Below are 22,887 nucleotides of genomic sequence, written 5' to 3' on the forward strand. Positions count from 1 at the left end.
GCGGCCCCGGTGCGACGCGGCCCTGCCCTTGCCTTGCAGCGGCCTCTTCCCGGCGCGGCGGCGCCGGAGCCGGAGGAGCCGGGCACAGACAGCGAGGACCTGACAGACAGCGAGGAGAGCGTCTACTCCGGGCTGGAGGACTCGGGGAGTGACAGCAGCACCGAGGAGGACGACGAGGAGGAGGAGGAGGAGGAGGAGGAGGAAGGCAGCGGCGCCGGCGAGCCGAAGCACAGCTGTCCCCCGCAGGCGCACGTAAGGCCGCGGCGTGCCGCCGCGCTCCCGCGCCGCCGCCGGCCCAGCCCGGCTGCTGCCCGCGCCAGCCGCCCCGTGCCGGAGCGGGAGCGGGAGCGGGGCCGGCCGGCCGGAGGAGGCCTCCACGCGTGGCTCCGGCACCCCGAGTTCGTACGCCGCCGAGCCAAAGCGGAAGGCGGCCCGCGCCCCTAAGCCGCGCTGAGGCTGCTGTGGGGAGGAGCCGGGTTCTCGGCAGCTCGCGCGTGAATTTTGCGGGCTTCTTTTATGCACAAGCAGAGGGCTGGGCGGCACCGTGYGCTGCCACCAGGCTGAGTAGCGCGGTCCTGACGGCGTGGGGGCAAGGCTCCGTCCCGCGCCTGGGGTCTGCTCCTGGTCAGGTGTGTCTGAAGGTAGCCTCAGTGAAGAAGAAACCCTGTGTTTACAGGCTTAGGTGGGGCTTATGCTTCCTGATTCACGTCTTGTGATGAGAAGCAGCCTGGAACGCTGTGGTGGTGCATGTTTGTTAGTAGCAAAAGGAATTTTATGCCTCTTTGCGTTTCTGGAATCTGCACTAGCAGTGAAACTTTTGCTATCAATACTACTTTTTGTAAAGAAAACATTCCTGTAAAGACATAACCTTCTATTTCAGAAAGCCCAGGTAGAAGGAGTGGTGGAGGAATTAACATTCTAATTCATCTTGTGATATTAAAGTACGTTAATGTTACTTAGGGTACTCCAGTCTCCTTTGCCATGGGTCATGCCCTAGCTTCTAAGCAAAAAGCGCCTTATTATTATCCTGGCTGTCTAGACCCGTGTTTTTATTAACTTGGACAATGTGTAGAAGCTTTACCAAGGTCTGGAGTAGAAAATGAATGGAAACTTACTCTAATAACCTGTTTAGGAATTTTGTAGCAGTGCCTTAGGCTGCAGTTTTGATATGCAGCAGCAATGCTGCTGAATGAGCTGTCTACACCTAGAGCTGCTTGTTCCCACTCTGACACCACCGTCTTTGTTACGCTAAACAGCTGTTTGTGAATCTACTCAGTGGATAGATCGGGCAGCTGAGCCAGCCCCAAAATAGCGCAGCGGAAATGGGGCTTTTTTTGTTGTTGTTTTGTTTTGCTTTTCAGAACAATTGCTCCCCTGAACTGCACAGTCTTTTCTGTTGGTAGTGGTGGTGGTTTTCCTTGGCGTTGGCCATGTTTTGCCATGTGGCCGTCTAAACAGCTGTACAAGCACCACGGAGTGTTACGCAGGGACGGGAATGTGTAGGACAATTGCTTAAGCCAGAACTTTTGCCAGTGCCTTGTATGTCTGTGTGTCTGCACTCTTACTGTACGGGAGCTGATGCTTATTTGCAGGCACCACCCCTTCCACCCCTCCCTGTTCTTCCACCTTTCACTCTGTATCCCTCTGTGCACAATACTTTAGGCCCATAAGCAAGTACCTGCAGGCATCGGGATCCATTACTGTCTTGCTGCAACCCAGGTCAAGCTAAACATGGGGATGGGTGCTCTGCACTGAAATACTGGGTGCTTTCTGTAGCTGTCACAGCCTGTAAAAGARTTACAGTAGTAACAGCAGAGTCTGAGTAGATCAGAGGAAGTTTGACCCTGAATGTGGATTTCCCCCTTACTGTGGACAAAGCCATGGGCAACATGTTCTTTGGCCTTGCTGCTGCTCCAGGCAGRCATAGCCTGATGGTTTTGTACCACATGTTTCTCAACTCTGATTTTTCACTTATGTAGTGCTTCTTGGTTCACCTCCTGCTTGTAGGATCTCCRCTGTGCAAAGGGAACAGCATCTTAGCATGTGGACCTGAGATGGTGTTGTTCCTGCTATGTAGGAGCTGTGTGTGTTGCTTGTGAAGAGAGTTATCTAACCTGGTCAGCAGTTCTGAATGTTAGAGACAGAGCAGTGGCCTTAACTGGAGAGGGGTATCTGGAGGGTTTTCACATAGGCAAAAGACGTCAGATGTGTCAGACTTGGCCAGGAATACATTTACCTTTTGTTTCGGTGTGTCGTCGTCCCCCCCCCCCCAAAAAAAAGGGCTCTTTCCAAGGGCATCACTTCTCCATGCTGAGTTAAAAAGAAGTTTGCTCTCTTGTGCTCTCTTCAGACCGTTTTCTCCTCTGGAGTCTCGCAGTGAAGTAAATCTACTATCTGTTCCTTTGTCYCTTTTTGGTTTGCAGCAGCTGCTGAATACTTTCTAATGGAGCTGTGGACCCTGTATAGTGAACTCCAGTCTCCTGAGGGTAGATTTTCTTCTATTCTTTCTTTACAGACCCTTTGCATAATTCCATTAGTATATGAGTTGAAAGATGCTGCATTATAGTGTTAGAAACTTCTGCATTTCGAACAACTTTTCAKGTGGGAAATTTTGAGAAGTATAGAGTAGACATGCAGAGTCTAGGGAAGGAGTGCTCTTATGACAACTCTGTCTCTGTTGTATCTTTCTTCAGAGCACTAAGTTGTCCTCTCTTGCTGGGGAGAGTTGCTGGGCTGCCAGCAGAGACATCAGACAAGCAGTGCTCTTGCCCTAATGCTATTCTGCTGTCGTGTTTAATGGACTTATGGCATCAGACCAGGAATGAAGAGAGCTAGCTTCTGCTTAGAAAATATTTCACTTGCTCATGCAGGAGAACTGTTATTTGCCTTGGATAGGTAAGTTTAATTTTGAATGAGATTTCTCATGTCCTGGTCTCTTCCAGTGTAGAAGGAGTTATCTATAGTGTCAGCTGAATGTTGCAAATGTGTTAGCTCATGACAGTGGCTCACTTGCATGATCAGTGGTGAGTGTTCTGCATGATCTATTCGGAGCTGAATTCTGCACGWAGGTCTGGTTTTGCTGGTACGGGTGAACTTTGTGAGACCTTCTCTTTCGATGATTGGTGGCTGTTTGTGTGCAGGTTTCTCCTGGTGCCAGGGTTTTCCTGACAGACTGAAAGACTGTCTTACGGGGGAACTGAGAAAGGAAGATGGTGTATGGTCACTTGTGTGCAAGGTGCAGCACGAGAGGCCCCCATACATGTTGCACCCAGGCTGAACGTAGTGACGGGTCCAAATGCAGTCTGTGGATGGATCATTGAACTCCCATATGCCACCGCTGAGCTGCCCCATTCTCCCTTTCGCTCCTGCAGGACCATGTGCTCGTTGCTGTCCATCCATCCTGTCCACTCTCMTCAGCAGCCTTGTAACAGGGCTGGGCAGGAGGGGATGGGACTTGGTCCCCACTTCCCTAGCTGCAGGTGTTTTGGTTGGCCTGCCTTTCTGGAAGGGCCAGATGCTGCTCCAGGCCAAGCAGTACCAGCAGTTTCCGAGCCYGAGCTTGTTAGAAGCTTAGTCCTGCGGGCTGCGGGTGTATCGCGCCTGGCCCCAAGTGCTCTAAGGTGCTGCTGGGCGGTTCACTGGCTGGTGGCTTAGGAAGGGCTGTTCTGTTGCTGATCAAGTTTTTGAAGGTTTCTCCTGGATCTTTCTAGTTTGCTGCGATCTCTCTCTCCTGTCTGCATCTCATGACCCTGCTTCTCTGGCCCAACACAGAAACTTCCTGTTCAGTTTTCTTTTTCCTACTGTGATTGACAGCGAATGTTACAGTAACATGTCCACGTTTTCTGGAACTGATTCAAAAGGACACTAGAAATTGTTGTCCTCCTTTGTTTGGGAAGCTCAGAACATCTAGAACTAGAATTTKGTGACTAAGTCCTTAGTGCATGAAATGACCAAAAACAGATTTAATCCAACATAAGCAGCAGTTGGTCTCAATTCCATGCCAATGCACTTTCTCAGTAAACAGACCTATAGTGATGAAGACCTTTTTGAAACCCAGAAAAAAGATTTAGTAATACCAAGCAGCACACACCAGTATTCTGCACAGAGAAATCTTTCTTAATCACTTTAAAATCTTTGATTTCTTTTCTGTTTTAGTTGCTCAGTGGTAGGCAAATCTGCTTTMCTAGTACTTAGTTAATTTGTTTAAATTTTTTCCTGCTTTTAGTACAGATGGTAAAACTTGCTGAGAAGATTATCTTTTATTTTCTCCATAAGTAGAAGGACCAATTATGGCTGTCTACAGCTGGTGTCTAAAGGGTTTTCAAATGTAGGAGCTGCTGTTAGTGTGATGGATAAGAAACAAACTCACTGTGAATGTTGAGTTACCTTGCTGCAGTCTGCTCTTTGCGTGAAGGGCAATGGGTGGACCTGGCCATGAGGCCTCTCCCTCATTTGGGCTGGTATCTGTGATATTAGCTTCTACTAGTTCTCCAGCTCTCAGTTCTGTGGCCCCTGACCCTGCCTGTGTGCAGACTGTGGCCCCCTCCACCCCCAGGTCAAGCATCCACATTTTTTTGAATTTGTTTAGTTCACTGTTCTGTAAAAGAGCAATGTGCTTGCTGCTTGTTGGTTTAGCCCAAGTCAAATCCTCAATAGTTTTCAAATGAAACAGATTTTTATTATGGCMAAGCAGAAGTGTCAGATGCTTAGTTGCAGGAAACAGAAATAGAGAAGAAAAGCACTCCAGAAGGAAACACAGGATCTGGAGTGTTCTTGACATTAGACTCTTGTTTTGGCTGTTGCTTAGGACTTCCTCCAAGCTGTGTCCTCTGTAGGAGAGCAGAGGATGCTGCTACACACGGCTGTGCCCCTGAAGTGCTCAGGGGAGACCTTACAGGGATTTATTCCTAGTAAGAGAGGAAATGTTTTAACTCACACATTGTGTCAAGCATGCTGTCTTTCAGAAGGGGACTTCCTTCTACTCCTTTGGGGGGATTTTAACACTTGGCCTGAAAGCTTATAGTCCATTCTTGAGATGTCATTTAGGTAGGTAGGTTTGTGTGGTGGCTTTGGCGCTTGTGAGAGTGTTGCTGAATGGAAATTTGAAGCCTGTTTGAGAATAGATGTCTTTGAAGAATAGATGTCTTTGAGTGACATCTATTGAAGGTCTCTCTCTTCTATTTTTGTTTAGCTCTTTCTCAGAAACTCCATSGAATTTTAGCCATAAACTTACAATATATTGCAAATCACACAGCATTCATTTCTTGCAGTGTAGCACTGTTACGGACATGATATATAAGTGCCAAAAGCAGCTGTCAGCCTTAATGCAGAGCTGTCTTTATTAAGTGTGGCGGTGACAACCCGCAGTTCTTTCTGCTCCTTGGAGTTAGGTAATAAAGTGCAAATACAGCGAGTAGACCCTCCCTGGCAGCTTCTCTGAAGCTGTATTTTCACAGTAAGCTAAACTTCTCCGAAAGCTGCCAGAGCAGGGATGTTTCCCATCTCCAGTCTTGTCCGCTCCCTTCTGGTTCTGCTGTGTCTCAGAAGACGCTTCCTTGAGCCAGGTCACCTCATTAAAGTGATGGAGAGCTGTCTCTTGTGCTGACTTGGTTTTCTCTTCCGTGAGGTGAGTGAGTTGAGTCAGTCCCCCGGAGAGTCTGACAGGAGCAGGGCTGGCAAACAGTGAACAGCAAGAGGAAGATGGGAGGGGGAAGACAGCATGGTCTCCTTTCAACAGTGCTGATGTTAGATCTATTCGCCTTGTCTCAGAGCCCTAGGCCTGTTTTTTGTTTGTTTGTTTTGTTGTTGTTTCTTTCTTTCTTTTTTTTCAATTCTTCTGCATGTTTTGCTGCACATGCTAATTCTAGCTCAGACAAACATCTTGCTGTTCCTCTTTTTCAAAACTGAAAAACTCATTCCATCTCATAGGGAATTACTTTGAAACTTCATTTAAACATCTGACCTCCCAGCTGATGCCACTTTGCTCCAATATCACTTGTGCCTTGCTGGCAGTGTGGACATTTGACCTGGTGCCTGAGAAGCCTCATGTTCCTCCTGTTCAGATTTTCAGCCTTCTGCTGTAGAAGATTTTACTCTTTGGGAACTGGCCTGTGACTGTGCGCATCAGTCAGGTCAGATTGTGGAGCGCTTGCTAAGGACTTATGCATGTTCTTGGTCCCTCTTGCATTCAGTATCTTCCAGGTGTCTAGCAAGCCAAGCTCAGGGAGGATTCCCAAGCTGCTTCTTCCAGAGGCTTCTGTGGGAKTGTGGGAGAGCCACGTGCATCAGCTAAAATGTGTGCAGCACTTAGGAGGGGCTCCTGCTCTGCCAGAGAAATGTGAAGAGCATCAGGGAGCTAATGGGGAAGGATGGGATGTGGAGGGGAGGAGGGGAAAGGAGGCCTGCGGATGTTCTGGGATTACTTTGGGGTTTCCTGCTGAGAGGCCAGACAGCAAGGAGCCTTGCTTTTTGAGGTTGCCAAAGCTTTTGTGTAGATTTAGCATCACGGTGCTTACATAGGCCTGTCTGGGGCTCCCAGGAAGAACTTGGAGCTGTGACCCGCACATGGAGAAGACACTGCTGATGCTGCACCTCACAGTGAAGGGTTGTGGCACCCTTCTGCTAAATGACTCCATTAATCTTGATCTCTCACTGCTTTGGCAAAACTTAGTGCCATGTATTCTCTAGATGCAAGCAGGTGATTTGGAGGGTGCTGTGGACTCAAGCACCAAGCTGATGCTCTGCTGTTGTTCTCAGTCTGCTGTTCTTTCCTTCCCCATCAGTGCAAGCAATTGCTCTCTGCAAGGGAGAAACCTGTTAGATTCAGAGTGTGTGTTACTACTTTCTGAAAATATTGATGCTTGAATTATTTTTGCAGAGGTTTGTATTTTTTCCTTGTGAGGTGTCCCACTTTGTGCCTGACCGGACTAGAGAAACAAAGGGAAGACTGAAGGCTCCTGGGACAGTGAAATACAAAACACTTCAGGATATGCTAGTGTCTGTGCAGAATCCAAGCATAAATGGTAGTGGGACGATGAAGTTGCTTTCCAGACTCGTGTTCCTTCCTGGGTCTGAGTGATTATCTGCAGCTCTCTCCAAGAGCATGCTTTTAGGGAGTTGCAGTAAAAATGGTCTTGTCTTTGGAGCTTTAAAAAGCTTGCAGGGTAATAAAGGCAGCCTCTCTCGAGGACAGAAGATTATGAGAGAGGTACTGAACTATGAGCCAGTGTTGGAAACTCAGCCTGTGGAGAAGTGTTAATCCAGTCTGAGCAACAAGGTGCTGAACTAAGTTGTGCTGTCCCAGCTCCCTTTGGGATCCTGGAGCAAAAAAGGCCACTGCTTCCACCACCTGCCTGTCAGCAGATTGCAAAGCCCCATTCTTAGTGCTTCTCTAGCTCACAGGGCTGTGTAAATATTAGGCTGTCCTTGTCGGATTAAATTTCCTCTTAATGACTTCCAGCGTTCTGACAAGCTGTGCTTTCTTCCTTGGCAGCCCCTGTGCTGTGCTGAGCTGTCCGATTCTGTTCTCCAAGTCCCTGGGGAAAAGCCTAGTGGCCTGCAGTTGAAGGCCAGGTTGAAATGTTTATTTGCTGCTTTTATAATCCAGGAAGCCAATTCAGTGCTGCTGTGTCAAAGAGTCATTGCTGTGGCACACAGCATCCGAAATAAATCTGTCCTGTGCTGGCTGTAGGCATCAGGGAGGCACTGTCAGTGCTGAGCTTGTCCTGAGACAGTGACGAGCTGCTTAAGTCTTCCCTCCCTGCATTGCACCTGGAGACCTTGTCTTCTTCTGCGTACAACCTGGCAGTCCATCCCGATGCGGCCTCCACACAGCTTGAAGCATCCTCATGGGGCACAGGGCTACAGCAGCAAAACCAGCTACTCTCTCTCTGCTTCTCCAGCAGTGCCTATCCGTGAACCTGCGCTAACTTCCCTTCTTCTTAGTGGCTCCATGCAGCCTTCAGGTTGGCACCGCACAGCGGCAGCTGCGGGATCCCAACTGTTTGGTGACAAGCTATTTCTCTTCAGCAGTATGTGAAAGAGGGTGTTTTGGGAGAGTGGGAGGTGGAATGGATAGAGGAACTTCTTGGTCCGGTTCTCATCTCTAGCCCTGTACCTCCTTTTCCTATTCTCCTCTGGATTAATTTTTACTTGCATTTGCCTCACCAACCTTAAATAGAAAAGCAACTGATAATCGTTTTGTGATARCCTGATTTCTACAGAGCCTTCTTGCCTTGTGGCCTGTGGGAGACATTTTTAGCAGTCATGGAAAGGAAGGAACCTGCTTTTTGTGCTAGCAGTAGTTCAGAGCATCAGTGGAAATGCTTCTTGGTGCCCACCATGTCTGTGCAGGTTCTTGTGCAGAACCTCCGTCAGCAAGAGCCCCTGTGCAGTTCGCTGTGATCAGGTGTGAGCCTAGGTCAGCACACACAGCTCCGTGCTCTTGGGGGTGACAAGCCAGCTTTCCAGCATGCAGTGCTACTCCTTCTGCACAAAAGCTCTGCAAAAGAAACCAGAAGCAATAAACAGCAAACCTGCTGGGTTTGCCTGGGACTCTGGCAAGGTGTCTTGGTCTTTGAGATTTCTTACTTCTTGAATGTGGTATGTGAGTGAGACAGACTCTCTCCCCACAWCAGGCTTCCTCTTTTTGTGKTGTTAGCAGTTCTGTCAACCTCACAAAACGGAGCAAATTGATATTTGCCTACAGGGTGAAAAATTTCAGGYTTGTTACTGTGCTGGCGGTCTTAGCATTGGTTACCTCTCCTTCCCCCATGCCTGGGACTTCAGCTCTCACAGGAGTACAGCTTATAAAGATACAACAGTCCTTCTCTGCAGAGCTGCTCTCCAGCAGGTCAGCCCCCAGCCTGTCCTGGTGCCCAGGGTTATTTCTCCCTAGGTGCAGGACTCCGCACTTGCCCTTGTTGAACCTCAGGAGGTTCCTCTCCGCCCAGCTCTCCAGCCTGCCCAGGGCTCTCTGTAGGACAGCACAGCCCTCAGGTGTGTCAGCCACTCCTCCCAGCTTGGGATCATCAGCAGGCTTGCTGAGGAGGCACTCTGTCCCCTCATCCGGGTCATGGATGAAGAAGTTGAACAGGACAGGACCCAGTCCTGAGCCCTGGGGGACACCAGTAGCCACAGGCCTCCAAGTAGACTCCACGCCACCAATGTCGACCCTCTGAGCTCTGCCTTTCAGCCGATTCTCAATCCACCTCACTGTCCACTCGTCTAACTGACACTTCTAGAGCTTCTCTAGGAGGACGTTATGGAGACAGTGTCAAAAGCCTTGCTGAAGTCAAGGTGCACAATGTCCCCTGCTCTGCCCTCATCTACCCAGCCAGTCAGTCCATCACAGAAGGCGATCAGGTTGGTTAAGGAAGATTTCCCCTTGGTGAATCCGTCCTGGCTACTCCTGATCACCTTATTTTCCTCCATATGCCTGGAAATGACATCCAGAATGAGCTGTTCCATCCCCTTTGGAGGGATGGATGTGAGGCTGACTGGCCTGTAGTTGTCTGGGTCCTCCTCCTTGCCCTTCTTGAAGCTGGGAGTGACACTGGCTTTCTCCCAGTCCTCAGGCACCTCTCCAGTTCTCCAGGACCTTTCAAAGATGATGGAGAGCAACCTGGGAACAACATCCGCCATCTTCCTCAGTACCTGTGGGTGCATCCCATCAGGGCCCATAGATTTGTGGATGTCTAGCCTGCCCAGGTCTCTAATCCTATCCTCAACAATCCTATATTCAGCCAAAGACATCAAGGGGTGCAAAGATCCCTTTGTCTGTGGCTGCAAAGAGGNGAAGTTGAACAGGACAGGACCCAGTCGTGAGCCCTGGAGGACGCCAGTAGCCACAGGCCTCCAAGTAGACTCCACGCCACCAATGTCGACCCTCTGAGCTCTGCCTTTCAGCCAGTTCTCAACCCACCTCACTGTCCACTCGTCTAACCCACACTTCCTGAGCTGCTCTAGGAGGACGTTATGGAGACAGTGTCAAAAGCCTTGCTGAAGTCAAGGTGCACAACATCCACTACTCTGCCCTCCTCTACCCAGCCAGTCATTCCATCAGAAGGCAATCAGATTGGTTAAGGAAGATTTCCCCTTGGTGAATCCATGCTGGCTACTCCTGATCACCTTCTTTTCTTCCATGTGTCTGGAGATGACATCCAGAATGAGCTGTTCCATCCCCTTTGCATGGATGGAGGTGAGGCTGACTGGCCTATAGTTGTCTGGGTCCTCCTCCTTCTTGAAGCTGGGAGTGACACTGGCTTTCTTCCAGTCCTTAGGCACCTCTCCAGTTCTCCAGGACCTTTCAAAGATGATGGAGAGCAACCTGGGAACAACATCCGCCATCTTCCTCAGTACCTGTGGGTGCATCCCATCAGGGCCCATAGATTTGTGGATGTCYAGCCTGCCCAGGTCTCTAATCCTATCCTCAACAATCCTATATTCAGCCAAAGACATCAAGGGGTGCAAAGATCCCTTTGTCTGTGGCTGCAAAGAGGACYCTGCTGCCAGCGTGTGGCCTACATCATGGTGTTGGTCATGTGGGAGTGTCTGTGTTGGTTCCTTCTGCGCTCCAGTAGCAGGTGTGTTGCAGAGGCTGCAATTTAGATCGTTGGATGTGCAGACATGGTTGCRCAGTCCTGGCTCTCTGAGGCTGTCTGAGCAAGGTTCTGACACTGGCAGAAACGACTTTCTTGCTCTTGTTCTCGAGGCACTGATTTGTGTATTCTCACACCTAAGCTCAAACTCAAGGTATGTACATACATTCACTTAGCAGTGGGCTGCAGTTGCCTAAGATGCTGCTGTCTTGCCGGATCTCCTTTGTCTCTTGCAAGAGGGTAGCAGGCAGCTGGTAATGAGGTGAACACATATTTTAAGTCCCTAAACTGCTGCTAGGCTTAACTGGTTTGACAGGCTCAGGTCTTGAGACCCTACGCATCAGAAAGAATTATGGGGCTTCATCTTTGCTTACTTCACAAGCTTAGCATGTAGTTTGTCCCTGAATATGAATTTACTGCAGGTTGGCGTTTACACGTGTGGAGGGGAGGTAAAGGAGGAGAGATCACAGAGAACAACGCAAGCAAGTATAGAGTAGCTCAGAGAGCTGAGAATTTGGAAGACCTGATTCTAGCCGTGTCGTCAGCTAAATCMCTGCTTCTCCTCTTGTTAGTTTTCTCCGTGTAAAAGAGAGAATTGTCCTGCTTCACAAAGCACTGCAGAATTGTTGGTAATACTGGGCCCGAGAACCACCTTGCTTTAGCAAAGGAAGAGTTATGATATATACGTGACGGGTTGCTTGTCTTTCCCGGCTTGAACATACAATCTTAGCAAGGTCAAGGCCTGGCACTGAAGAGCAAGATTCTCTCCCTAGCGGTGCACATATGCCAGCATCTGGTAAAGCTGAGGCCTCTCTCCTGAACATGTGAGGAACAGGCACATTGGCCTGCATGAGCGTGTGCAACTATCACAGCTCCCAAACCCATCTGCTCTAGGACTGCTTCCACATTCGGTTGTCATGTGTGCTCGCCGTGCCCCAAGGCACTTGCGCACACGACGCGTTATCTGTTTGCCCTACTCCCGAATTACATGCCTGGTCCTGTGTTGCCGTTCTTCCCCCTCATCTGTTCGGCCACTTGCCACCCYGGCTCTGTGTCTGCAGCAGCTGTGCCTAGCTAGCAGACTGCCTTCTTCCAGCTTTCCTGCCGCTGCAGCTCCACCAAGGAAGTTGCACCCCACTGTGTTACGGAGTGACTGGGACTGCAGGGACCTTCTTCCCTTCCTGCGGGAGGATTACAAGCCAGGAGTTCCTGATCCTCTCTGCAGACTTGAGGGGGAACTATGTGGGRGCACTTTGAGAGCTTTACGGTGGGAGGCAAGCAGGTTTTGCTCAGGGGGAATCCAAGGAGCTGCTGATGTTTCAGTCTAGCTCCCAGTGAGCCTTGGTTTGGCAAAGAAAAAGAGGAGCTAACTGGGCCATTTAGATACTGTGATAATTATTCTGCTGACTGGCAAATTGAGCAAGGGACACTTCATTACCGATCCAGTTAGTCCAGGCAGCTGCTATTCAGAGCCTGCCCTGTTGGTCTTTCTGAGGCTTTCTAGTAATGATGCCATAGCAATGACAGTTAAATAAGCAGGACAAGGTTTATAGGAAGACGTGGTATCTTCTATTRCACCAGTTTGTCTAGTTGGAGAATGTAGAAGAGCTTCGGGATATACAAACCTTCAGTTCTGCTTCTGCTTCACACATTAAGAAGGGCTTATGTACTTGAAAGTAACTTTTTTTTCCAGTGGTGCTAATTTGTAACTACAGATATTGCCTCTCCTTCAGGCTCCTTGCTGGCGTAAGGCTTTCTTTGCAGCCAGGTATGTGATGTACTTCTTGCAGCAGAGCTGGGGAGAGCTGGCTCTGCTTGTGCAGGAGAGCTGTTAGCTTGCCCTGACCAAGCCCACCGTCGGGCTTACACAGCTCGTGGGTGACCGAGCGCGGTTTGTCGCCGTCCAGCACGCCTCTTTGACGGGCAGGCTGGCCTGGCTTGAAGGGGGCTGCGCTGAGGATGCGGCGGTTCTCAAAGCCCACTGGCAGGCTTTTCCCTCYTCTGTTGGCATAACTGGCCTATGTTTTATTTTAGATTCATTCTTTATCCTACTTTCTCTGAGTTCTTCTATTGAATGTAGTTATTAGATCTTAGGGTAGAGGAACCCCAGGTGACCCACACGTGGGGATCCGGGGTTGGATTTGGGAGGAAGGRGGCTATAGGTCTCCCTTGCGTGGCAGGCCTCAATCTCTTTCTTCCCTTATTATCCCAGTAGCAGCTGAACGTGRTATCTAATGCTGTCTTTGCTGTCGAACTGAACTGCTGTTGAAACCAGCCGGCTGCCACGGGTTCCCCTGATTCGGTGCTGGAGTTCAGCACAGCTGCTGGAAATCTGCTTCGGCGCTTGCCAGCAGGGACACGCTGTCAGCGCCGGCTGCCGTCCTCCCTGAGCCGAGGTCTGCGGGTGTGCTGGCTCCTGGGTGACCTTGTCCCCAGCCCTGGCTGCGGCTTTGGCGTCCGGAGGTGCCGGCAGGACAGTTTGGAGGGTTTTGCTGGATGTCGCGGGGCGCAGCGCGTTGTGTTCGGCGCTGCTTGCCGCCCTCTGGTGGGACAAGCGTTCCTGCGTCCGGCTGTTCGGAGCAGCCGGTTATCAGCGGAGTCAGAGAGCAGAGTCCCGGCTTTATCCCGGTGTCCGAAACAGAGCGCAGGCGGAGCAAGGGCGGCCGCAGTCCGTCGGTGGCTTCCCGGGCAGACCTGGACCCAGTCAGACTAATGTCTGGCTGCAGGAAAAAGAAAAAAAAAAAAAAAAAAAAAGAGCTTTTCTGTGCATCAAGATAAATTTACCGGGAAATGCAGAGAGGTGTTTCAGAGATGCCCGTGAGAGGAGTGAACTGTGACGGCGCTCCACTGGTGCAAAGTCTGCAGGAGCCACTGTGCTCCTCGTGTCTTTTGCTTATCCTGAAGCCCCCTTATAAGCCCTGTCCAGTTCAGACAACATTTTTTTTCTGGTGAAATGGTCTCTCTTGAGTATTTAGTGCTTCCCTGGTGGGAAGCATCTTTGATCAACTAATACGGGGTGCTGGCTGCACGACAGATGTCCTAAGCTGGAGACTTTCTTATTTTCCTGGCAAGGCTTTTTGGAAAGGTTTGAACCTGCAGATATGCTTAATCCCCAGATGCCAGAGTCTTGTCTGCCTTGCAGACGTGTCAGCTTGGGTCAATCTAATGCAAGCATCCTGGGCAAGGTCCTGACTTGATGCCAATCCTCAGAATGATCTCAGGACCTGGGCAGTCTGTGGGCTTCTGTTTTCTCCTTAACCATGTGRATTATTAGGCTGAGCGTCACTGGGACAAGAGCAGAAGTGCTAGAGTAGACTGCATGCCAACTCATGGCACGGCCTTCGCTCTCAAAGGCAGCTGTTAGTGCCAGCAAACCAGATTTGCAGCACAAGATCCTTCTGCAGTCTCATCGTGGCGGTGGAGAGAGGGGGGAAATGAGAGGGAGAGATGGAAACTCAAGTCCAAAGCCATTGTAGCGCCAAAAGCCTGGAAAAAAACTTATCTCCAATCTCCCTTTTTAAAAAATTTTTAATAAAGCCTTTTGTTTTTGCAGTAATCTCATCCTCTTGCTGGCCCAGTATTTTCCAGGCTCTCTCCCACCCCTCTCCCTGCGGCTCGGGGGAGCTGCGCTGGTGTGTACGTACAGCAGAAGGTGATCACACACTGTGCAGATTTTACTGCTCCCGCGAGGGACGTTTTCTGGGACTGTTTTTCCGATTATTTCATTGAATCCTCCGGTAAACCCGATCTAGCCAGGGTCCCCRTTCTCCCCCTACCTCCACCCCAAGTGGTGAAGGGGGGGGGAAAGAATCTCTTTTCCAGGGAAGGATCTGTAGTTTATTCGGCACCCACACAGCAGGTCAGTGAGTGGGCGAAGTCTGATGTTCAGTGCTGTCTGGTTACCCGTGTCTGAAGAGAGAATTAATTCCTGCCCTAGGCATGCGCTGTGGGTTGTGTCTCTCTGACATGGGCAGAAATGTGGCCTATGGGTCCTGCAATGGGGGAGCTCTGCGTTAGTGCAAGAAGTGTCCAGACCAATGCAGATTCTGGCATGGGGAAAAAAATAAATAAATAAAAGAGATCACCTGGGCAATGGAGGCTGAGTGAAGTTCGTTCCACCACTCCTAATGGGTGATGTCAGTTGGACACATCTGGCACAACATGTAATATAGATGACGATGAGAGTCTCTTCATCATGCTGGTGTTATTGGGAGGGCACTTCTGCCCTGGGGATYGTGGCTGCAGCCTGTTCCTACCATATTCTTTAGATGGATCTCTTCTGACAGACTTTGGGATTCAAAATGGTACCAACTCTGTCTATCACTTTGAAATCCACCAGTAATAACATTATGCAGCTGAGATAGTTGTACTTTACCAATCTTAACTAAGTTGTTCARCAGCTCTAGATTTCTGAGTTCAAATGTGGTGGGACCCATCATTAATTAGGTARTGACCTTTGCTGAAGTGCAGTGCTGGGAAAAGCCTGCCTTTGTGACAAGGTCATGATAGGCCCCGGAAACCCCCGTGCATCTGTTCTGCTGGGTCGAGAGAACGGTACTGTTGGGTCTGTGCTTGCTCAAGAAAGCAGGCTTTGGAATGTGGTTCGGGAGCAATAGATACACCAGAGGGCTAGGCTGCCATTCAGAGGGACCTTGACTGGCTGGAGAAAAGGACTGACAGGAGCCTCATGGAGTTCAAGGAAGATAAATGTGAAGCCCTGCATCTGRGATAGAATAAGCCTGGGCAACAGGGCAGGTTGTGGCTGAATGGCCAGGGAGCAGCTCTGGAGAAAGGGTCCTGGAGGACCTGGGGACAGCAAAGTGCCCAGGAATCAGCAGGGTTCCCTTGACAATAGCAACTGCATCTTGGGCCACATTAGCAATATTGCAACTGGCAGGGTGAGGAAGGAGATCTTTCCCCTCTGTTTGACATTTGTGAGATCCATTTGGACACTGGGTCCAGTTTGGGGCTCCCCAATACAATATGGTGATAGACATAGTCCAGGAGCAAGTCCAGGAGAGGCCACCAAAATGGAGCTGAAGCACGGGGCACAGGAGGAGAGGCCAAATTTCTTCAGCTGGGAGAAGAGAAGGTGAAAGGGGATCCTGTTSCTGTCTGAAGCTGCCTGATGGAGGTGTGGAGGAGATGGAGCTAGGCTCTTGAGGTGCATAGGAGAGGCAACGGGATAAAATGCAGCAAGAAAAATTCTGAACATAAGGAAGTAATTTTTCCCCATGAGAGCGGTACAGCCCTGCAGCAGGAGCTAGAGAGGTGGTGAGATCTCCATCCTTGGGAATATTCAAAACTTGTCCAGTCAAGGCCCTGAGCATCCTTATCTAACTTTGAAGTTGGCTCTGCTTTGAGCAGGAGGTTGGAGTAGAGACCTCCAGAGGTCCTTTCCAACATATGTTTTTCTATGATTTCGTGATCTGAGTTCGCATGGCTTCTGATGCAGTCCTTACTTCTTGAACCCCTAGCCTCAGCGCARCCCAAACCTTGGCTGCGTGTGTGTTGACTCCTGCTCAGAGGAAGCAGTGTGACCGGGCAATGCTTTTCCCATCCTGCCTGCCCTCGCAGGTTGTTGCAGCCTCTGCTCTGGTTGTTCCCTTGCACAGAGTGAGCAGTGGTTGCCTCCAGGAGGTAGCAGTGGGGGGTGTCAGCAACATGGATCCCCAGAGGGGAGAGGGACGCAGAGACTAGAAACAACTCTAGAACAAGGCTGGGAAAGAGAAGCTGCCAAGAGCGAGAGCAATTTGGAGCCCAGTAAGAATGTGGTTCTTATGTGGGGTAAGCTAAGCAGCTGTCAGAGTGCTTCTCTCACAAGCTCTCTTCAGAACTGAGATGATTGACTTTCTCTCCTTGCATCCCAAGTGAGTAGAAGCACACACTGGCTAGTGAACAGTTTCCTTCCTTCCTTCCCTCTGTGTTGTGGTGTCCCAGAGGATCTCAGAGTGAGTGYAGAGCTGTCGAGGCATGGAGTACTTCATGGTGACCTTGGCAGCAGACTAGACATTGGTGGTAACTTCAGATGTCCCTGCCCAGCCAAAGTTCCTGCCATAGTGAACACAAAAACATAAAGGCTCTCATGATGGGATCTTAATAAGTTAATTCTTCCTCTGTGCCTCTTTCAGACCAAAGGGGCTCCTAGGAAGAGCAGAAGCCTAGAGGCTGATTCAGCGTTGAAGGMAAACCAGGATCTGCTTGTTCAGAACGAATATGAGGAAGACAGCTCAGATGAAGAGGTAAGACCCACTGCATATTTTTTTAATGTGTGTATACCTGGATTTGGGAAGAGGAGTGATAGGATTTCCTCTCCATATTGGCTTCTGTGCAGACTCAAGGGGAGGTGAGTCACACTGTGGAAATGTGGTAAAATGATGTTCATTCTCTCTGAACGGGAGTTACCAGACCTCTCTTTTGCAATAATGCATAGTAGCCCAGATGCACTGAATCAGGGCTGTTAAAGGACTGAAAGTCTTGTGCAGCTAGGCAGTAGCAAAACGGGTAGACTGATGGTTGGATGTCAATACAGCGGGGTGACGGAGACCCTTGACTGAAGGCATATCACTTTGCTAAGTTGCTTGGAGTGTTTGGAGAGGCTGAAAGAAGCATCGTGTCCACCTTGGAAAGGAAGGTGCTACCTGCATGGGGACAGCATCAAGCAGTCCTTGCTAAAAGTCATGCTGACTGTCTTTGCCAAGCTACAGCTGGGGCTTTCAGCCTAGGTGTGAAGAGATGGTTTCTTAAGGTGTTTATAAGGTGACTGAGTCTCACCTATGCTCTGTGGGATTACGTTCACAGTTCAGGGATCTGTTCTGCTGTTGGGGAGAATCTCACTGCATTGCATACTTGAGAAAAGATTTGAAACTGTTTGTCCAGAAAAAAAGCAGGATCTCCACACTAAAATGTTCCTGGGTTTTCTGCTGTTCTAGACAAACTTGATTGATTTTCTTAATGATCTGCTAAATCAATTACTGAGATTGGCATAGATCAGCTGTTTTAATAAAGCCCTGGGGTCAGGACAAAGAGATTGCCAAGGGCTGTGGGGGTGTTTGAATCTGGCCCCTGTTGCCAGGATTTAGGTTCACCTGAAAGGCTGCTGGGTTGTTGGGTTGCACATGCTGCCTTTTATGTTACTTGGAAAAATGTTTGTGGAAGCTTTTTGGGCCCTGGTAAGGTAGACCATTTCGGGCACTGTCCTCCTTAATTGTTGAAAAGTGACAGATCACAAAAAAGCCTTTTTGACCACGCAGATGAAGAACCAGCTCGTGCCTGTTGTGCGTTGTAAGCTTATTGACATGAAGAGCTTTGAAAGCTTGCTTGCATGTGGAAAATGGTTGCTACGAAACGCCCACATGGCCATAGGTATGGAGGGAACATAAGGAGTAACTGCAGCGTAGCACCTGGGGACTGGGAAGGGAATGTACTGAGCTGGGATGTGAGCAGGACTCTTGGCTGAGCACCTGACTTTAGGATAGTTCTCTGGCATTCTTAACGGTTCAAAGGGTCTAGACTTCTGTTTATTGGTGCTTAGAGGGATGTGCCTCTTCCTGTTTCAGTCCCAGCAGAGAGGAGGGGGAGGATTGGGTGCCTGCTGGCCTTTCTGGTCCAGCAAGAGCCCTAAAGGTTAGATGTTAGAGGCCCACCTGGGCTAGCACTGGAGCTGCTGGCAGCCCCTGCCCCCGGGTCTGGAATAGAGATTTAGAGAGAGGGGAAATATATGACTATAGAAAACATACACTTGTGTAATGTCTCCAGCATAACCCAGGAAAAAAACCCTTTCATGCAGGAATTCAAGGTCTCTCTCTTTCCCCAGCTGGTCCTGTTTCAGGGCCCCTGTGGGGGGAGCACTGATTCAGAACCTGTTGACATCAGAGCGACTTCCAGTGGCTTTGTTCCTTGTTTCCACCCCCCTGCCCCCTACTCTCTTTCTGTAATTGTATTTATCTCTCTTCCATAAGAACCCTGATGCTTCTGCTTCCTGTGGCTGGGATGCGCACACTGAATGCTTTGTATTCGCCTCCACAAGAAGTATTGCCCAGTGCTTGTCTGTAGCTTTGTGTCTCGGTCTCCAAGAAGTGTTGGAAGGGGAGGGCAGCATCCACTCGTTCTGTTAGAGATAGTATGGACGAGAGTGGGGCCAGGAAAATGCTTTCTTGCTGCAAATAAGGTCTGTATTTTGCATTTACATTGTCTCATTTTTGTTGAGACCTAGTTTGCATCTCTGCATCTCATCCTAATTAAAGTCTTCATGAAATGTGACACTAGTGCGTTGCTGTTTAGGAGGGCACTGAAGATACATACTTCATTCCTCTGGGTTGTTGCTGCTGGTTGGGATGAAGAGCAGCTCAGCTCCACCAACAGGCACTGGCGCTTTTCCCACAGCTTGAGGTTTCAGTCAGCCTGGCCAGTATGGAAAGCAAGGCAGCCAATTTTGTTGCCTGGTGTCATTTGGTTACCACGTCGTTCATCCCTTGTTGGGGAGGCAGCTGCTTTGCAGGCCAGCTGTGTGTGTGTGGGGGGGGTGGCTTGGCATGGAGAAAGGCTTCTCTGCGCCGCTGGGCTTTGGAGGGTGCAGGATATCTTTCCTGTCCTCCCACTTGTGCCGACCTGGCCACAAGTTTCACAACTGGGTATGCTGCTTCACCAGCTCGAAATGAAATCTTTGCTATGAGATCATAGGCTTGGAGAGGAACACCTCCTCGATCCGTGATCATTGCCCGTGGAGCGCTGAAATGCACCTTTCTGTGGAAGGCAGTGCAGTCCCCGCAGCTCTCCTTGCCTGGCTGCCTGGGGTGAGCTGCCTGCCATGGCCTGAGGTGGCATCTCAAGAGCTTGTGGTGGCTGCATGGAGCTGTTGGCCTCTGGCTTCATTGGGTGCCTGCAGCCCTTTCCATTCCAGATGGGTTGGGGATTGCAGCCGGCGTCCAAGCTTGGGTCCAGCCAGCGGGGACGGCAGGGCTGGGGTCTGGAGCCCTGCCAGGACACGAGGCAGAGCAGCAAAAGCAGATCATGCCTGGTCTGTGATCAGTGCTGGGTGTTCTAGAGGGACATGCAAGAAATCTAGCAACGTCTAGGTAGAGATTTAATARCCTTGTGCTCCCTGACCGTATCTTTTCCCTTCGTCTCCAAGGTAATTATCTCAGACCTGATTACTGTTACCTTTAATGATAACAGTTCTAAGTGTTCTTGGTATGGAGAAGCACGAGGGGGTTATCGTGTGTCGGGGCATCCTGCGGTAGCACGTTCCAGCGATCAGCTATCGCCTGTGAGAAGCGCAGGTGCCTTCCCGGCCTCCTGTCCTGCCGGTACCGATGCTGGATGGTGCTCCGTGGGGAGGCCGGCCCGGAGCGCCCTGGCGCGGGGCGCTCCCAGGCGGCGGGTCCCTGCGGAGCAGGAGCGCGGCTCCAGGGCGCCGTGGGTTGGTGCCGCAGCTGCACGCTCGCCTCTGCGCTTCGCTTTGCCCAGTTTCACGTGCAGACTTCTAACTAGGTGCCGACTTCAGTGGCAGACCTTGCAGCCTGCCCTGCCGGTCTGCGCTGGGCAGTGGCCGCAGGATTGCTCCCTAAAGCGGTGGTTGGGAAAAGGTCCCCCCGCGGGGCGGTGGCACCGCTGGCGCGGCCGCTGCCCCSGGGCGAGCCGCTCCTGTTCGGGCTGTCACTCACCCAGCGGCAGCTGGCTCCGAGCTCGCGCTCGCTCCCCTCTGCCTGTGCGTGGGCTTCGGAGCTCTTTAATAAAGAATAATAGCTCAGACCTGCTATGCCCCTGTGTTTAGCGCAGACTAAATTTCTTCTAGCTGTGCTCCTGCTCTCTTGGCAGCTGCCGGCGTTCAGCCTGGCCAGGCGCCCAAGCCGGTCTCTACCGTGCGTTCTGAGAAGAGACACAACAAAATAAATTGGTTTCCTGGCCTGGCCGGGCCCGGCTGGAGAGGGGCGCCCRTGTCACGCGCGGCGCCCTTTCCGGGCTGCCCGGCGAGCAGACTGCGCACGCGGGACGGCGGGAAAGCCCCGGATGTGCCGGTGTCTCCGCTAGCAGGTTGGCGATTAAGCCGGGGCTCCTTGGGGAGGCCAGTCCCCACCGCCAGGCCCCCCAGCGATGCCTTCAACACTTGTCGTGTAGTCCAAGTGTCTCTTCCTCTTAGCCGTTTGGAGATGAATGGTTGCGAGCTGCAGAGGCTGTCAGGGCCTCGCTGGGAGGAAGCAGTTTGGGGCTTTTGTTTGGTTCTGTTTCCTCCCACAATGACTATTCCATATGTCAGTGGATAATGAATGAAGGCGCGTTGAGTGCTCCTCGGTGAGCTGACGGCTGTTCCAAGCCCACTTCCCTCCTCCGCAGCGCAGCTGACCCGGACGGGGGGAGCGCGCAGCGGCTGGCCGGGCTGAGGGAGCTCTTCTTTCAGTAGCTGATTAGCCAAGAGAGAAAAAAATCCTTCAGAATGTGCTGCTGGCAGACAGCTCCTTAAACTCATCGCTCCGTGTGTGTGTGCGCGCCTGTGCGTGCGCTTCCTGACCTGCTTAGCTCGAGCAGATGCTCTAGGCTTCCCACTTGCGAGCTGCATTAAATGCTTAGCAAATCTCCCCCGCAAGCGTGTCTGGCCGGGCAGCCGCTGTGTGACGGCCGCAAAGGTGCGAGAGGAAAGGCTGCGAGGAAGCCGTAATTTGGCCTCGGAGGTGGAAGAGCAACCGCGCAAGCAGGATGGAGCTGAGCGCATTAGCGCTAGCCGTGGAGCCAGGAGAGGAGGGACTGAGCAGGCTGCTTTGCCTCCGGCCTCGTGCGCTGGTGGACTGGCCTCTCTCCTAGCAGTGTGGCAGGAAGGTCAGGGCTCCTCTGCTCTGCTCTCTGCCCTGGAGGTGTGCAGAAATGTTCCTAGCAGATACCGCCGGAGCAGAGCGAGGAGGAGCTCCAGCCTCAGCCCGCTGCTCCAAGGCTGCCGGTAACCACCGCCGTGCCCAGGGCCGGGGTGTCCCCTCCAGCTTGCCCCAGAGGAAGCGTGTGAGAGCTGGTTCCCGAATCAGCTCTGCTGCTCAGCCAGCAAGTGTTTCTGCTGTTGAATTCAATACTTCTTAYTTTCCTTCCCTTTGCTGTTGAGGGGGAAGTGCCTCCTAGTATTGCTGTTTCCTTTCAAAGTGTGCCTGTTCCCGTCTCTGGGAATACCGATGCACTGCAGTTGTTTCATATACTGGGAAGAAAGGTAGGTAGGGAGCTTTAGAGGGATCGTGCAAATAGAGGAGAAGAGATAGCACTAATCCACATCTGTGTGTGCTAAAGGACACGGTTCTAGGGGCGACGCGGGCTCCTTCATACCTTCCTGGGCTCTCAGCTGACCAATCACTCAAGGAAACAAAATTCCTTGRAAAGTACTTGGTGAAAGTTTCTGATCTTGTGCCTGACATTTGAAATGGGATGGAAGAAAAAAAAGCACTGAAAGCATCATTATATACCATCAATGAGATCCTCTAGCCTGCAACGGCATGCTCCATTTCCATTATTCCATTTTGAAAAGTCATAGGGAGAAAAAAAAGGAGCTCYAGAGATGGATAGCAAGGATAACTGATGGTCAGGGCTGGGGGAGGAGGAACCTGCAGATCAGGAGGCATAAAAAAGATGAGATTTATGCAATTTGGAGATGAGTGGAGTTTGAGAGGACGCAGTAACAGGGTGCAGGGGGTTGCGTGAGGGGATATTTGACGAGAGGAAGGGCGTGAGATTCGAAAGGGACGTGCGCACCGTGCAGGCGTGTTGTCTTACGCACCACCGGGCTGTGGAATTTGGAGCCGCGAGGGGCTGGTGGTGCCAAAGGCTCTGCARACATTAAGGTCTGCAGATACTGATGTGAGTAACAAGAGCATCTGGAGTTACAGTGTTTTAAAATAAAGCACTGGCGTTCTTAGGACCTTCTGGATCAAAGCATGAWATGGCGCCTGGACAGCTTGCCCTCCAGAAGCTCCCCGTCGTGCCGGTGCTGCTGGAGGCTGGCAGGAGCCCCGGTCGGGCATGGGGACYTTTCGGAGGAGTTTGCGCACCTGTGAGGGGCCTGGGGCTGCCTGGGAGCGGTGTCGCCGTTCTCCTTCCGCTCGCGGAAGGGAGGTCGGTCTCCGAAGYGCTGTTTGCCGCGATGCTCTCTCCGGCAGGTCTCGTCCAAGCTTCAGGCCAGCTGCCCAGGGTGGTGTTCCCCGCTGACTACGGCACTGGGATCCCGTGTGGGTTTCCCTGTAAGGGGCTTTGCACGGCCTTGGGTGGCAGCCTCGGCTGCTGTGTTTCCCTGCTTTTCGGCAGAGAAGGAGGGAGC

General features: G+C 51.1%; 1 protein-coding gene across 1 annotated transcript in view; it reads left to right on the plus strand.

The window, feature by feature from the left end:
* Positions 1 to 33: 33 nt before the first annotated feature.
* Positions 34 to 22,887, plus strand: part of BOP1 (BOP1 ribosomal biogenesis factor) — a gene marked incomplete at its 5' end in the record, with an annotated part of 65,479 nt that continues 42,625 nt past the window's right edge. Inside the window, 2 exons of the mRNA XM_085317780.1 lie at positions 34 to 252; positions 16,730 to 16,840. Of these exons, the coding sequence (XP_085173906.1) occupies positions 34 to 252; positions 16,730 to 16,840 (330 nt within the window). The remainder of the gene's footprint in view (positions 253 to 16,729; positions 16,841 to 22,887) is intronic.

This window comes from Rhea americana, unplaced genomic scaffold (assembly GCF_003343005.1).
Source record: "Rhea americana isolate MKP2758 unplaced genomic scaffold, rheAme1 scaffold_505, whole genome shotgun sequence".
Lineage (NCBI taxonomy): Eukaryota > Metazoa > Chordata > Aves > Rheiformes > Rheidae > Rhea > Rhea americana.